Raw genomic sequence first — 17,059 nt, 5'->3', positions numbered from 1 at the left:
CCATCTTCTCCCTGTGCATGTCTCCCTGTGTCTTCACATGACCATCTTCTCCCTGCCATCTTCTCCCTGTGCATGTCTCCCTGTGTCTTCACATGGCCATCTTCTCCCTGTGCATGTCTCCCTGTGTCTTCACATGACCATCTTCTCCCTGTGCATGTCTCCCTGTGTCTTCACATGGCCATCTTCTCCCTGTGCATGTCTGTCTCCCATTTTAAACTGGATTACACTGCAAAGACCTTATTTTCAAATGAGGTCACATTCATAGGTAACAGGGTTAGGGCTTTAAGATCTTTTTTGGGGACCCAATTCAACCCGCAAAACTGACAAAAGGGTGGAGAGTGGCATGGAAGGGCCTAGAGATGCATGAAGCTGGGCCAGAAGGCTACTACACTGACAGGGTAGGGGCTGAAATGTGGGCCCCTGGGGAGGGGTTGATTGCTCTCTGAGCTGCAAGCTTCCCTCTGTGTTGCGGTCTAGGTGGTGGGTCCACTACTGTGGCCACTGTGTGCCGACGCTGTGTGGGGACACCCTGCTGCTGCTGCTTTCTTCCCTTCTCACCCTGATCTGCTTCTTCCTGGGTGAGACCTCACTCAGTCAAGGGTACAGGGGTATGTCCCTGCTTGGGACAAGAATAAGGTTGGGGTTCGTAGAGGAGAGCCTTTCCCCTGTGCCCTTAAAGTGTCCCCTGAAATCTTTTAAGAGGGTGAGTGGAGCCTGACCTGCCTTGGCTCAGTGGTTGAGTGTGAAACTATGAACCAGGAGGTCATGGTTTGATTCCCAGTCAGGGCACATGCCCAGGTTTTGGGCTTGACTCCCAGTAGGGGGCGTGCAGGAGGCAGCCAATTGATGATTCTCTCTCATCATTGATGTTTCTCTCTCTGTCTCTCTCTCTCTCTCTCTCTCTCTCTCTCTTGTCAATAAAAAAAAATTTTTTTTTTTAAAAAAGAGGGTGAGTGGAGAAGGACTGGTAGGACTGGTGCCTGCAAGGGGAGCTAAAGGTGGGGATGGAATTGCAGGAAGGGTAAAGGTCTATCCCATCCAGTCCAGGGTAGGGGACTCCTTTCTGCTCTCCTCTGCCCCCGGAGATCCCAGGCTGCAGATGGGGTTGGCTGTGTGTCCCTACAGGGCCTGATGGGAGAGAGATCTCACCTGCTCTTACCCAAGCTCCCAGTCTCTCTCCCAGAGTTCCCAGCCATCCTGGAAGGGTTTGGAATCCTCCCACACACCAACACCACCATCCCCCACAGAAGAGTCTGTCAGCAGAGGGCCTCAGGATAACTCCTGAGCACTGGGCCCCAGAGTCTACGCCTGACCTCCTGGAGTCAGCACACCCAAGCGGACTCAGCTGGGTCACATGAGAGCCCCTACCTGCTTGTGATCCTCACTGCTCACCACTCACTCCTCCATCCAACGACCAGAGTGGTGGAGGAAGTAAAAACAAGTCAAGAGACCTGAGTTCTGTGCCGGCTCTGTCACAGATTCACTGTGCGTCCTTAGCCAATAACTCCCTCTCTCTGGGCCTCACTATCCTGAATGCAGTGTGAGGCCTGGACTCAGGATCCCACAATGCTTGATGAGCCTAATTCATAGGAATGGCCCTCTGATGATGCAATTCCAGGAAGGGTGTGATGGGAAAATGGAATGGGAGGTGTGGAGGGCTTTCCCGTTGCCCTGTTCATCATGGGCCACAAATGGTCACACCTGCTCGTGAAGTGAGCCTTTGCAGAGGCGTCCTGCCAGCGGGCTGGTTATCTCACACAGTGCCAGCAGCATGGTGTGTTTGGGGAAAGGCAGAAGGGTGGTGGGGACAAGATTGGGAGGTGGGCTAGGATCATGTTGGACAAGGTGGAGTGCTTGCTTTGCTCTGTGAAGTAACATGTATACATGCATGCAGGTACAGTGTGTACTTGTGCACAGATCAACTTATGCATGATTTTGTGCATGGATAGGTATGAATACATGTAGGTGTGTGCCTTAACCACATACATGTATGTTTTTGTGGGTGCATATCTACCTGTTTGAACTTAATGTATGGATGAGGCCCCAGATTTGTGAGCTCAAAATGTTGTGTGTTTATACATGAATGTGTAGGGTGTGTGTGTGGGGGGGCAGGGCTGGGGGCTGCATGGTTCCAACTGCCCTGGATACTGGGAAGGCCTGAGCTGTCCAGAGCCACCCCAATGGGCAGCCTACCTGGCCCTTGGTGCCTGGAGACTGTAGCTAGGCCCCCAAGAGGAGGAGTTTCACTAAGCTGGCAGCTTTAGGATATGAGTTGGTCATGGCTCAAGGGCACAGTTGGGCAGGCAACTCTTTGGAGACCTTCCTTGGGTAGGGGATCTAGGTTCAGAACAGAACCATAGAGCAAGGTTCCAGGCGACCTGTGATAGGTTAGGGTGCTGCTCCTATAGCTAGCAACTGTCTAGGCATGGATGTCAGAGCTCAGGAAGCGTCCTGGGATGGAGGTTGGGATGGTCCCCCTGTGGGTTTCAGGAGCCCAAGGGTCCAGCACCCATTCTGATGGCCAGCTCCCCTCTCTTCCCTCCCCAATTCTATGCTTGGGGAAACTTCATCCTACTGGATTGCCCTACTTCCAACCCTACTCTAGATCTCCCCCCTCCCACTCACTGTGAGCAAGCAGGCATCTTCAGGCAGGACAGGAACACGGGACTTCAAGTGGGAACGCTGTGTGGACACTGGTACACTCTCAGCTTGGCCACACTCTCCTTGTGGCCCCAGAAAATTGCTTTGTGCTCTACCTAGGCTTTGTTTCTTCCTGTCCAACCCCACTGGCCAGGGCCTCAGGCCAGGTTCTCCTCACTTACATCTTGGGCTACTGCAACCATCATTTTCCTATCCACCTCTCAGCCTCTGTGCTCCAATTCTCCGCCCCACCTACTGGACCCCGCCTTCCTGTCCTTGCTCACACTGTCACCCTCCTTTGCCTGGTTAACTCTCCTCCTCCCAGAAGTCTCTTCTCTGACTCTCCCAGGTGGAATCCTCTCAGACTAACTGCACACAGCATGTCTCCCTTAATGAACTATGAGTGCATGTAAGGCAAGGCATATTTCTTTTCCATCTTTATGTTCCCAAAGCTCAGGACAGGCCTGGAACTCAGTAGTTGCTCACAAAGCATGTGTTAAAAGAAAGAAAAAAAAGATAGAGAGAGAGAAACACACGTGTTGAAGGAGAGAGAGAGAGAGAGAGACACGTGTTGAAGGAAGGAACCCTTGCAGAATGCTCATTACCTGCAGTGCCCTTTCACTGTCCTAGGAGCCAGCTGTTTCCCTCCCTTACCCCCAGGGCTGGGGAGCATAGCAGGCCCCAGGGAAGGTTCATATTCATAGAGGGCTGCCACAGTGCAATTCCGCTTCTCTGCTGCCTCCTACTGCTGAAGAAAAGAAACTGCAGGAAGTTTCTCTGGCTGCAGTGGTTCCTGCACGGCCTTGGGGATAGGAGAGATTTTTTTTGGAGTGCAGGGAATAATGGCTTTCCCTTATGCTGAATGTGCTGTATTCTTCATTCTCCCAACAACAGCCAGAGGACGTGGTTGGTGCTGTCCTTCCCTCCCTCCAAAGCCCACTCTCCATGGAAAGGTGTGAGCTACGAATCTGATTCCCAGCTTTCCAGGCTGGTCAAGGGCCTTCTGAACACCTGTACAGTGTGGCTGAATTACAATTCTTTATTTTTCCATTCCCTCTCCCTTCCCTCAGACCTGGCCTGAGTTCCCCAAAGGCAGGGATCACCTATTCATTCATTTGTTCAACAAGTATTTATTGATCATCAGCCTCATGTTGGGGGGTTCTCTGATCTCACTGACCTGGGTGGACTTGGACTTTCATCTCAACTCTAGTCCCAACTTGAGGATTGGCAGGCACTCTGTTTTCAGACATGGGACACACTATTGGATGGCTCAGTAGGAAAATGGGGAGGGGTTTTGGATCCCCTCTAGGTCCTCTAAAATGTATGTTGAGGGGAGAAATGGCCCCCTCTGACCTCGGTCCAGGCTTCCTGCTGTTAGCTGTGGCCAAACCAATGGAAGCCCAGAGGAACAAACAGACTAAGAACCAGTCTCAAAGCAGCAGTGTGGTAGGGCCCACGTAAGGGGCTGCTGCTGGCTGCACTGCCAGCACCATCCTGCCTCCCTGGAACTCCATTAGTAAAACCAGGGCAAAGGAGATGGTTGGACTCAACGACCTCTGAGGACCCTCACAGGTCTGTTACTTGGGGACCTGTGAGAAGGCCCACAGCTTCCGCAGCTCCACAGCACAGTCCACGCAGGAAGGCAGACACAAGGGATGTCACCCTGCCACACTGGGAGCAAGTGCCCTCTCATCTGCTTCTGGGGACAGGCCTGAGACTAGAGTGGCGGGAAAATGTTTAAGGAACACAGCAGCGTGTGTTCACTGAATGACACTGTGGGAAAGGTGCCAGATGTGGTTGGAGACAGAAGCCCCAGGCCAGGCCCTGCCAGATGTGTTGTGATCGCAGACAAATCCCAGCTGTGGTCTGGCACCCAACTTCTTGGCTAGCAACCCTAATTCACAATCCCCCTGGGGAATCATCCTCTGCGCTTTATCCCCCACCCCTTGTCTAGTGTAGGAGCCTGTCACTGTCTGTCCTCACCTGGGCTGGGTGGATTTGTAGGTGTCCTATTGCCTCTAATACCCAGAATGTATCAAGGATCCAGCCCAGAGTAGGCCATCTGGCTCCTGGAATGAACAAATGTCATGTGTTAGGATATCCATGAAAACACCTGCAACTGGCATGCATTCTCAATGTGAGGCCGCTGCGAGGAGCTCCAGCTGATGACTTATAGAAGCCACGCGCTCTCCTCAGGCTGGCCCAGTGTCCGTTGGCTCACATTCCTGTCCTGTTTTGCATCAGAGTCCCCTCCACCCAAAACTACATTTCCTGGGCCCACTTGCCAAAAGGTTCCTGGGTAATTTGGCCCATGGGAGACCCTGATGCTAGAGGACAGGTGGAGAAGCAAGGGCTCTTGTCCCCCACTCTTGCTACAGATGCCATCACTGCCAGTGCCCGTATCACCCACTCCTTAGTATAAGCCAGTGATGGCGAACCTATGACATGCGTATCAGAGGTGACACACGAACTCATTTTTTTGGTTGATTTTTGTTAAATGGCATTTAAATATATAAAATAAATATCAAAAATATAAGTCTTTGTTTTACTATGGTTGCAAATATCAAAAAATTTCTTTATGTGACACGGCACCAGAGTTAAGTTAGGGTTTTTCAAAATGCTGACACGCCGAGCTCAAAAGGTTCGCCATCACTGGTATAAGGTCTTGCCAGGGAGTCCTTCTCATGGTGATCCCACTTCTGGCTCTGGTAACACCCTCTCCTCCCTGAGTAGTGGCTCCCTGCTGTCGCCAATCTCAAGGTTACCAAACCTTCCTGTCTGCCTTTTTAGTTCTCCCAGCACCTTTGCAACTCATTCCCCCTACCGGATCCCCATTGGGTGGAGGAGGCCATTTGCCTGACTTGACGCCTCCTAGATCTCTCCACTTCACCATCACACCCTATATAACCCCTGCCCAAATCCTGCTCTCCATATTCTCCAGCCAGACCACAGAGACCACAAACCAACAGCAGTTTAGAGGCTGTTTCTTTATACAAAGGTAATCAACACTATGGATCCACCAGCATGCTGCTGCGGTTCTCACCACTTCTGGGGCAGAAGTCTTAAGGAGTGGGGAGTGGGCAGTCACTGCAGGGAAAACACTATGCATGCCTGGGGGCTGCCGAGCACACCGGCTGGGAGGTCCCCAAGGGCAGACACAGACACAATACAGTTGAGTACTATACACAGTGACAGGAAGGAAATGCAGAGCTGGAACCATTGGTGACTACTGACAACTAAGAAGCCCAGCTGTGCCACTACAGAGCGAGGCATCGTCATATAATCAGTCTTGCATCTGCAGCTACAAAATGGGGACAATAAATATACGTCACAAAGTTGTCATAAAAATGAAATAAGGGCCTAGCTGGTTTGGTTTAGTGGATAGAGCATCGGCCTGTGGACTGAAGGGTCCCAGGTTTGATTCCAGTCAAGAGCACATGCCTGGGTTGCAGGCTTGATCCCCCGTATGGGGGTGTGCAGGGGCAGCCAATCAATGATTCTCTCTTATCTTGATGATTTTATCTCTCTCTCCATCTCCCTTCCTCTCTGAAATCAATAAAAATATATAAAAAAAGGAAAAAGAAAATGTAATAAGGACATATAGCAAAGTACTCAACACAGAGCCTGGCACAGAGGTGTTTAATAAATAATTTTTTGTCAAGAAAACCTTAGCTCAGAGAGGACCTTCTCCGGAAGGTCAGATGTAAGATAATTTCCCTAGAAATTTCCCATCAAGGGATCAGGATCCTTGAGCATTCCTTGGAGTCTGTAGTCTCTGGAGTGGGCAGGGCCCTGGAACATTCAGTGGCAGGGCAGTTGAGGGGGATGAGGGGCTGGACCCCTAAGGAGACCGCTACGGAACCTGGGTAGGCACAGGAGTTAGGGGCTGTGGCAAAATGGTTCTGCACGTAACACAGGCCGGAGGCAGGCTGGTAGGGAGGCAGGCTGGGCATGTGCCCAGGAGCACAGGCTGGCCAGGAAGCTAGTTTCTGGCCACTGGCATGCTGCATCTGAGCAACAAGGGGGCTTGGGGACAGGTGAGGGTAGCTGCTCTGCGTGGGGTAGGAGCCGGGCACAGGGTTCAGCCTGGAATGGAACAAGAGAGAAAAATGGTCATTCAGCTAGAAATGCCAAGGCACACAGCACCCCCAGCTGTCATTCCAAATGAGAAAAGCTTGGGGTCACTGTGCTACTTCATATTACAATGTGCTCTAGACACTGCTTTAACGGACTCTAAGTACTAGCCAGGGAGAAAGGTTAAACTCAACCAAACAGAAAACAGATGCCCAGAGAGGGAAGGTCCCACTCATGGTCCTGCAGAAAGCCAGCAGGATGAAGGGATATTGGGCTCATGAGTGAGACCACCTGAGTGTAACCTACTCGCAGCAGCTTGCAAACTGGGTGGAGAAGGGGACCAGATCACAGTAATCAGTGGCTGGCTCAGCAATTCTACCCAAAAAGAAAGGATCCATTCCTGTGGGAAGGAAGGTGGGAAGGCTCCAATGGGGTAACAAAGGGCTTGGGCCCAGGCCTTGTCTGCTGTGAGATTGTCTACCTGTGATTTCAGGAACACTCACTCACAGCTCAAAGTCCTGGCCGGCAGAAACCAGTGACAGTGTGGGAAGCTATCTGTGCTGAGGCTCAGGGCCCCAAAACAGACACGTGTGGCTGAGACTGTGAATGGAGACACAGCCTAAGTTTTATCCTCTGAACTTTTGTGCAAAGTTCCAAATATGGAGAATGAATGCCAACACCATTGATGTCTGTTAGGTGACTGGACTAAACCTGTGTACATTTTAATTAAAACCCAACTTCACAAATCAAATGTACAAGTAAGTATGGACACCAGATACTTAATAGCACTTCCAGGACATTTTAAAATGCAGAGGTTTTGGCCTAGCAGAAGTCCAACAAGAGCCTCCAGAGAGGCAAAGCTGTCCAGAGAGCCACGTCAAATGCCCAAACACGTGTTGTAGTATTGCCCGTGTGCCATTGTCAGACCATCTGACACTGTGTCCTGTTCTGGGTGCCTGCAGCAGGCCAGGATAATGAGGGACCAAACATGGGAAGAACTGAAAAAGTTACCATGTCCTCCACCCACAGCTGAATGTCACAGTTAAGCAGAATCACACCTGGCACCAGTGAGTCAGAGTTATAGAGAGGTGACTGCAATTCAACATGGAAGAACTTTCTCATCAGGGGCTGCCTTGGAGTGAGCTCCGAGCCACTAGGGGGGTGAAAGTTAAGACTGGGTGACTGTGACCACAGCCAGCTGTTTTAGAGGGGACTTTTTCCCAGAGTGGGAAATTGCATTCGAGGACCCTTAAGACTCCATGAGAACAATTAAAAGTCCAAAAGCCACAATTCATCTCATTCTATATTTAAACAGTCTCCCAACATTGAGACCTCAGGAATTACTTGTCTGGAGCAAAGTGGGTGAATATGCATTTTTTATTTTTGCAATTATCCACCTCCCCCAAATATGTGCTTTTGAAAATGGTCAAAGGGCTTTGAGCCTGTGAAGGCTGAGAATGTCCACCTCCAATTTAACCCAAACCCACATGCAGGCAGTCCCAGAGGGCAAATTGACCTCACAGATGGCTGAAGGCAAAAAGGGGCCCCTGGCATCCTGACTTCACAGTGAGCCCTTACTTTTGGAGGAACCATGTCATCTGAGCATGGACAGGAGCCAGAGGAGGACAAGCGGCCGACAGTGTGGCACAGTGGAAAGGGAGTAAGGAAGACCTGGAAGCAGGGGACCCTTGTTCTAGAATCTAGACTGAGCTCTCCTGCCTGTGTTACACGGAGAAAGACTCTTGTCCTTCCTTCGGGCCAAAGGAAGCAATGAGGCTACAAGAGCTCTGACAGCTTGCTTACACTGTTCACTGAGAGTTAACGAGCCTGGACCAGAAACAGTAAACTTCACCTTCTCTTGCTGGATGGCCAAGAAAACCCGATCTCTCAGGTCTTGGGGTGTGCTACCTCCTAAGCCACCAAGTCAGCTGTGTGGCCTGTCTGTGCTTCTTACCAGTATGCCATGCTAGAGCCCAATCCAACCTGCAGAGCGCTTGTCAGTGCTGAGGGTTGGTAATAACACTATCTAAGACCACTCCCTCAAGCTGGCTGTCACAGTCACTCACAAGTGCTTCTAATGCCTTCCCCCTTCCCATTACTGCTCACTCCCTACTTCAGATGCAGCTGGCCAGAATCTAGAGTGCTCAGAAGACATCTGTGCATAGATGTTCTGGGCCCAGAGCTACTCACATCCTGTTCCTTTTTTCCCGTGACACTGAACTAGTCACACCATCTACAGGCCCTGGAATTGCTTTAAGAATAAGATTTGAGTTCTGTAACTTACTTCTGGTTCCGGGCTGCTCTTCTTTCGGCTGAAGAACCTGAGATGTATTTGAATATCGAAATCCTCCTCATAAGGCTGAAAGGGAACTTCTGGTCAAGCTTCAATGCTATTTTCTCTGAGATGTCGAAGGAATAGCAGTATGTGAGGCCATCTGAGGTTGGCATATTAAGTAAAATTGGAGGCAGCTAGAGAGGAGTGCTAAACACTCCCCAGAGAAGAATACAGGTTCCCACATTTAATTCACAGGGGCATTAGTGCTTTTTCCACCATAAACTCTGATTGGTTTTTCAAGCTCAGGGGAAAACAAAATTTGAGTTTCTATCCCCTATACCTCAGAGGGAAAAAGGCCCAGCAAAAGGAGAGGGCAGAGCCCTGGCCGGTGTGGGTCAGTTTGTTGGGCATCATCCCAGGCACGGAGGAGTTGCAGGTTCAATTCCCAGTCAAGGCACGTGCCCAGGTTGCGGGCTCAATCCCAGGTGGGGATTGTGCAGGAGGCAGCCAATCAATGTTTTGCTCTCACATTGATGTTTCTATCTCTCTCTTCCTCTCCCTTCTTCTCCTCTAAAATTAATAAAAATATATTAAAAAATAAAAGGCAAAGATTAGAGAAGCAGCTATATGCTATCTATAAGAAACAAGCTTTGAATATAAAGACATATTAAAAATATAAGGGTGAAAAAATATATACCATGCAAATCCCAATTTTAAGAAAGTAGAAAGTTGGAATAACTATTAGTATTAGACAACGAAGACTTTAGGACAAAGAATATTAACACAGAATAAAGGGGTCTATTTCATAATGACAAAAGGGAACTCATTAAGATGACATAACAATCCTAAATGTGTATGCATCCATTATAGAGTTTCAAAATATCTGAAGCAAAAACTAATGAGAACTGAAAGGAAAAAAGAAATCCACAATTTTAGTTTGAGTTCAACAGTTCTCTTAGTAATTGAGAGAACAAGTATAAGGAGAAGGCTCTGCCCTCTCCTTTTGCTGTGTCTTGACCTAACTGGCATATATTAAACTTCTTACCCACCAACTGCAGAATGCACCTTCTTTTCACGTACACATAGAACATTCACCAAGATGTACCAACTGCTGGGCCAGAACTGAAGTTAAAAGAACTGTAAAATTACTAAGGATAATCTCTTACCTCATGAAATAAAATTAGAAATCAATATCAAAAAGAAATCTGGAAAATCACCAAACATTTAGAAATTAAGCAACTCACTTATAAATAAACCCTGGGTCAAAGAAGAAATCCCAAGGAAAATTAGAAAATACTTTTAACTGAGCGATGACACAACAAACCAAAATTTGTAGAATGCAGTTAAAATAGTGCTTATATGGGAGTATTTAGGTTTCAATTTTCATATTAGAAAGGTTTAAAATCAATTAAATTAAAAATAGCAGTTATGTTATCAATGTGTATTTATATACTATCTATCCAAATAGATAATTGAAGCACAAATTGAAAGTGATTTTAGAAATGTACCTATCTAACTCCAACACTACCAATTCTAATGTTTAAAAGAGTAACCCGCCCTGGCCAGTGTGGCTCAGTTGGCTGAGTGTCGTCCCAAAGTTACAGGTTCCATTTCTGGTCAGGGCATATGCCCGGGTTACGGGTTAGATTCCTAGTAGGGGGCATGCAGGAGGTAGCAGATGAATGTTTCTCTCACACTGATGTTCCTTTCTCTTTTCCTCTCTCTCTCAAATCAATAAAAACATATTTTAAAATAATAATAAAATAAATATTTTAGATTCCCCCCCAATTGCCAGAATATTTATACAAGGGATATAAGGCTTGTCCTAAGTTTTAACCACCCATATGTAAAAGCCTATCATAAAAAAAAGTGGGTGGTTTTTGTTGTGCACATGCACACGCATGCATGTGTGTGTTCTATGAGAAAAAGACTAAACCAAACAAAATTAAGACAAAGAAATCTGTTTTCTATTCCTTTCATGGAACATCTCCAGCTCATGGATATTTCAGATTCTTCTAATGAAAACTCATAACATAATTAGTCAAATGTACACTTACACCTTAGTTTACAAGGGGAAAAAAATGAAATCAGAAATTTTTGTTGTTAATCCTCACCCAAGGATATTTTTTCAATTGATTTTTAGAGAGAGTGGAAGGGAAGAAGGGAGAGAAAGAAAGAGGGAGAGAGAAACATCAATATGAGAGAGACCCATCAATTAGTTGCCTCTGCACTCGGCCACGACCGGGGCAGGACTGAATCTGCAATTTAGGTATATGCCCTTGATCAGACTCGAACCCGAGACCCTTTGGTGCATGGGCCAATGTTCCAACCACTGAGCCACACCAGCCAGGGCTAAATCAGAATATTTTACTAACTGGTAACACTACACTGGCATGAAGAGAGAGCTGTACTGATATTTTCCAGATGAGGAAATTCTAGCCTAGAAGAGGGAAGCAACAAATCTACCCAAGGTCGTGTGGTTTTCAAAGCTGAAAGCTATAACTCAGATTACCTATATCTGACCCCATGGCTCTACCTACATGACCCCTCTAAACTCTCCAACTTGATTTACTCTTTGGAATGTCAACGTTCTATCATTCCCTTCCAGGAAGGATACATGCTAGCCCAACTCCAAGTCCACAGACATTACTGAGAAAAGAGGTCTGAGGAATGAGCCAGGAGGCACACAGCAGGAGCCATGGCACCAGGACTGAAGGCACAACCATGCCGAACACCAGGGCCCTCCTCATCCGGGAGCGGACAACACTGACTCCCAGCATGGCAAAAGCCACTGGGGTGAAGCCTCTGGCATCCTCTATCTCCCCCAACTTCAACAGCGATGACACGGCCTCAAATGACAAGTAGATGATAGCGGAGATGAGGGCGAAGATCACGGTGAAGAAGCAGTGGCGGACGGTGCCCACGGTTCTCTCAAAATTGCCAGCAAAGCGCCAGATGATGATAGCACCACAGAGCAGGGAAACTGGATTCTCATACACAAAGATGTAGGTCACCAGCCTGTAAACTGTAGAGGGAGCTGGGTTAGAGGCCTGACAATAGGTTGCTCCAAGGTGGGAAAGACAGGTTACAACCCACCTAGAAAAGGGGGAGTAGCTCCTATGATAGCGCACTGAGGACCAGTGATAATCAGCCAGGAGCCAAGATAAGCAATGGGAAGCAACAATGATCAGAACCCAAGACTCAAAATAGAGGCATGAATGTCTAAATCCCTGCTCTTTCCCACACCTGGAGTAAGTCTTTTCAGTGACTGATTTACATGTGGAAAAAAATAATAATACTTTTTAGCATGGGATAGTCTTTGAATTTGTAATTTGCTTTATGCCCCCTTTTTAGGTTTTAATACTGACCTATCTCACCAGGCAGTTTGAGGGTTAATTAATTGTAACAGCTTCAGGGTAGATTGAGTGGGTGTCCCTTAACACTCTGTATGCCAGTCTCCTCGGCTGTAATCCTGACCTCTCCTTCCATAGTGGCTGTTCAGAGGAAGAAAAAAGGGACCATGAATTATTTTGCACCTATAAAGATCACTGTAATCTAGATATAAAATATATAAAATTATCACTAATAATATAGGTGTAAAACTCACAAGTCTTCCTTGAAAGTGCTTACCCAATCCTACAGGTAGAGTGACACTTTATGTGCAATAAGACAGCAGAGAATTTAACTTCTATTTTTCTAAAAGCAGACATGTCTTATGTACTTTTGTCCTTGTAGGCCAAAACATTAAACGGAAGGAGGGGAACTGGTGAAGTGGCAGTAATACAGGACGTGGAGCCTAAAGACTTGGAGTGGAATCTTGGTTCTATCCTGTAAGGGCAGGCTGAACTTAGTCAGGTCACCAGGCCTCATGGCTTGTTCCCTCAGTATGAAGTAACAGATTATACTTGAGGCCTTCAAAGGTCCTTTATGTGTCTAATACTCATATGCCCATGAACCCCACATTCGGGGAAGCTGTAAATTAAAGAAAATGGGGAGCTCAGTGTAGGCTGACATTTTGCATCTGTCTATGACCTGCTCTGCATCCCAGTGGGGGGAAGTTTTAGATTTGAACAGGGAGGCAGGCTGTGATCCTCAGCCGGGCCATCTCTGTCAGGCCTCATTATCTGAAGCGTACATGGTTATTTGTCAAATACTTCCACAACTAAAATTCCAAGTGTAAATGTGAAGATGCTAGAAACAACGCTATAGATTTGGGGATTATATACCCCAAAGCTCCAGTTCCAAAACATCACACGATGAAAAGAAAAATCTGGGTTCTGTCTCAGCTGACTTAATAGTTCTGTTTCTCTGCATTAAGCCTCAGTCTCATCTAAATCATGGGCAATAATAAAGCCTACATCATGGGATCATCCAGAGGATGAAATAATGTGTGTGCGCTTTGCAAAACAGCAAGTCGTACAAATTTCCCACGTCCTCCCCAGGAAAGAATGGAAGTTTACCAGCAGATGTTTATACTTAATCGCTCCGCAAATTTCTCTCCCCCAAAGAAATCTAGCCTCTCTCCCCATGAGCTGGGAATCTGACTCAGGATTAAGATACAAACGAAGAAGCAGAAGAAATTCTAAACCTCAAGAGGCCAGGACACTCATACAGGGGTAGCCATAGATAAAGTTGTAATGTCTTGATGAAGATGCGAGGGGAAAAAAAATTCCAGTGGGAGGGACTTAGGCCCTAAAGCAGACTTGAGTGTGTATATGACAAGGGAGGGGGAGAGGAAAAATCCTCCGGGGAGCGTGCGCACGGGTGGATGAAACCTGTTTCCTAGCGAATGAATTGAGGGGGCCTTCATCAGTCCAGTGGAGACAGGGAAGGGAACACAGCAGAGTAGGGAAATTTTTTTTTATGATGACGAAGGGGGGCTCCGGAGAGACAAAGTCGTGGAACATGGGGCTGGTCCTCCGGGTAGAGAGGATGATGATGCGGACGGAGTAGCTGGAAGTGAGGCCTGATGGCGCGGGTGCTGGGAGCACAAAGCCCAGGGCCTGGCGAGGTCGGAGGAAAAGGGCTGACACCTGGCGCTCGAGCCCGCCTTGCTCACCTTGCCAGTTGCGCAGGCAATCGGATCGCAGAGAGAGGCCGGAGGGCGGCAGGGGCGGCTGCAGCAGCAACAGGCGGGGCCCGGACACCAGGAGCGAGAGCAGCGCGGTGAAGAAGGTGGCGGACGGCACCTCTGGACGCGAGCACCAGCTTCGACGTCCGGGCTCCGAGGCCGCCATAGCCACCACCGCGCCCGCGCCGGCTGGGCGCCACCAATTCGCCGGCTCCTTCTGCCTCCCCGTGGCTATCTCCCCTGGCAACAGCGGGGGAGGCGGCAGGAAGTTCCGCCTCCCCTAGGCCCCGCTCGCTTCGAGCTGCCCAATCCGCTTGCGGGGACCAGCCTCCCTCGCGCATGGACAGCCGGGAGTCCTGCCTGCACCCTCTACCTCCGCGGGCTGGTGGCCCCGCCGGCTCCGGGCAGTGCTTTGAATTTCATCTCCGCTCTAGGTACCTAATGACTATGGTCCCTGTGGTTTACAGGACACTCACCTCTCTCTCTCTTTTTCTCTCTCTCTCACACACACACACCACATACCCCCTTATGTGTGTTTATCCAGGTTATAGGGACGAGGAAACTGAGGTCTGGGGAGGTCCCTGGCTAATTCGTTAAATGGCAAAGACGAGTGAGAACTCAGGTCCTCCCACTGCTAAGGAACAGGTTGGGCACCGGGACACCTATGCTATGGCCTGGATTTGTCCAGATGTACAGCTGGGGCAGCCTTCCGTGGCTGGGTTGGAGAGGCAGGAATGTGAAACTAAAGATGGATTCTGTGAAGGCCCTGAACTGGTAGGAATGTAATATCCCGCCTTAGTAATCAGGGTGTCGGCACTTGAAGTTAGACATGCGCTTTTGCCAGAGAACAGCTGTTGAAGGTAGAACCCTGGAATATTGTTTCCCTGAGGACAGATGCTCTAGAAGGTGAGGCAACTTGCCCAAGGTCCCAAGTGGGAAATGGTAGGACTGGGATTTGAACCGGGCTTGCTAGGCTCCAGTGTTCTGCCCTTTTCCCTATAATATTCCCCTCTCGTGCCCTGCCTCCCTGTCTGTAAATTTGCCTTGAGGCCACACAGACTACTGAAAAATAAATGCTTCGCAGCCTGTGCTGGATATTCAGATCCATTCTCAGGGCCTACTCTGCCCCCTCTCTGTAGCTTTAGCCGTGTCTGCGTTCCCTTGGACATCAGGAAGAGAAGCAGAGATTCTTCTTTTGTGTTTAGTTCTAAAATAGAAGCATAATTTCCCAGACATAAATATAAAGCAGTGGGACATATTTAAATGAATACTGTGTACATGGAAACTAATGCTGCTCATGACACAGCAGTGGGCATGAAAATTAAGGTTTTACTCAACAGGATGCGAGATATAAATCAGGAATCAGGATTGTGGTGGAGCTGCTAAACATAAGGGACGGGAACTGAGGCTGCTGGAACTGAAGTCTGAGCCGAGGAAAGGGGACGGGAGTGATGGTCCCATCTCCTCTGTGCCAGTCAGGCCATTCCAGGAGTTCTGGGTCTACTTCTAGACCAGGGGTGGGCAAACTTTTTGACTCGAGGGCCACAATGGGTTCTTAAACTGGACCGGAGGGCCGGAACAAAAGCATGGATGGAGTGTTTGTGTGAACTAATATAAATTCAAAGTAAACATCATTACATAAAAGGGTACGGTCTTTTTTTTTTAGTTTTATTCATTTCAAACGGGCCGGATCCGGCCCGCAGGCCATAGTTTGCCCACGGCTGTTCTAGACACACATTCTGAAAAAAGATGTGGAAAAACTAGAGCTTGTCCAACAAACAGTGACCAGGATTGGGAGGGGGAAAGGAAGAGGGAACAAAGAGACTTCCCTTCCAGAATGAGCTACTGTAACTATCTGAAGGGCTTTCCTAGAGAAGAGGGAGTACATTTATTCTGGGTCTCTCTGGAGTGGAGCACTCAGGCAGAATGGTGGAAATGCCACAATGGGAGACACGCTTAAGAAAGAACTTTCTGACAGTTTGGGTTGTCCATCCATGGAATGAGCTGCTTTGATCAATACTGGGCTCCCGGGTATGTGCAAGCAAAGGCCATCTGGTGACTTGATGAGAATTCTGTCTGTCTCTCTGATTCTGCCTTCCTCTACTCATTTTTTTTTCCAATTATGCCTCCAGGAAACCCAAAGACCTTCCTTGAACTCATGGGGTAGAGAACTGGAATGAAAAAACAGAGCCTCCTTCAGCGGGAGGGCATGGGGATGGGGCACCATGGGACTGTGAGATCAATTTTATCCTATCTGCTTTGCCCTTGGTCCACAAAGAGACTTCCAGCCCCAAATGAGCTACCCAGAGACACCTCTGTTTACAGTTCTGCTGGGCATCCTCCTCCTATGTGGAGAGTGCCTGGTTCTCCACATGCCAGACTTTGAGGCTGGGGTACAGGTGACTTCTCAGGGAGCATGGCACACCAGTGAGGACATTTCTAGCTCAAATCTGTCAGCAAATGCTGTAATCTCTACCTGCAACCTATTCCTCACCCAGCAGCCTGGGTAGTTTATTAAAAAGTAAATTAGAGTCCAGTTGGCGTGGCTCAGTGGTTGTGTCAACCTATGAACCAGGAGGTCATGGTTAGTTAGATTACTGGTCAGGGCACATGCCTGCGTTGTGAGTTCGATCCCCAGTGTGGGGCGTGCAGGAGGCAGCCGATCAATGATTCTCTGTCATTGATATTTCTTTCCCTCTCCCTCTCTGGAATCAATAAAATATATTTTTTAAAAGCATGCTTTTAAAAAAAAGTAACTTAGAAGGTACTCTTGTTACAATTTAGAATTAATAGGACACCCCAAATGTACAATTCCTTTCTAACCTTCTTCAGCTCATCTTCTGTCACTACACGCCCTGTGGGAGACAAAATAATGACGACCCACCCCCGCCGAAGATGTCCATGCCCTAATCCCAGAACCTCTGTGTAGCTAAAAGGGACTTTGCAAATGTGATTAAATTAGAAATCTTGAAATGGGAAGAATATTCTAGATTATTTGA

At 48.2% G+C, this 17,059-nt stretch overlaps 1 protein-coding gene across 2 annotated transcripts; it reads right to left on the bottom strand.

Moving 5' to 3' along the window:
- Positions 1–6,185: 6,185 nt before the first annotated feature.
- Positions 6,186–14,316, bottom strand: RHBDD2 (rhomboid domain containing 2). Of its 2 annotated transcripts, XM_006773379.2 has the most exons (5): positions 14,049–14,316; positions 11,607–12,014; positions 8,999–9,149; positions 6,347–6,726; positions 6,186–6,310 (listed from the first exon to the last, which is right to left on the bottom strand). In XM_006773379.2, exons 1-4 carry the CDS (start codon positions 14,224–14,226, stop codon positions 6,372–6,374), a joined length of 1,092 nt encoding a protein of 363 aa, XP_006773442.1. In that variant the 5' UTR covers positions 14,227–14,316; the 3' UTR covers positions 6,186–6,310; positions 6,347–6,371. The 2 variants fall into 2 exon arrangements, with proteins under 2 accessions (XP_006773442.1, XP_015425754.1); XM_015570268.1 differs by having other exon boundaries at positions 6,263–6,726.
- Positions 14,317–17,059: the final 2,743 nt, after the last annotated feature.

This window comes from Myotis davidii, unplaced genomic scaffold (assembly GCF_000327345.1).
Source record: "Myotis davidii unplaced genomic scaffold, ASM32734v1 scaffold726, whole genome shotgun sequence".
Lineage (NCBI taxonomy): Eukaryota > Metazoa > Chordata > Mammalia > Chiroptera > Vespertilionidae > Myotis > Myotis davidii.
This window is presented reverse-complemented; position numbering and strand designations above follow the sequence as displayed.

What these genes read in the sequence shown, in the direction of transcription:
- RHBDD2 (XM_006773379.2), bottom strand. Translation starts at nt 14,226, where the DNA reads ATGGCGGCCTCGGAGCCCGGACGTCGAAGCTGGTGCTCGCGTCCAGAG. An exon ending in ACTTGGAGTTGGGCTAGCAT is followed by an intron (nt 9,150 to 11,606) that starts GTATCCTTCCTG and finishes TGCCAACCTCAG; the next exon opens with ATGGCCTCACATACTGCTAT. An exon ending in AGAGCAGCCCGGAACCAGAA is followed by an intron (nt 6,727 to 8,998) that starts GTAAGTTACAGA and finishes GTTCCATTCCAG; the next exon opens with GCTGAACCCTGTGCCCGGCT.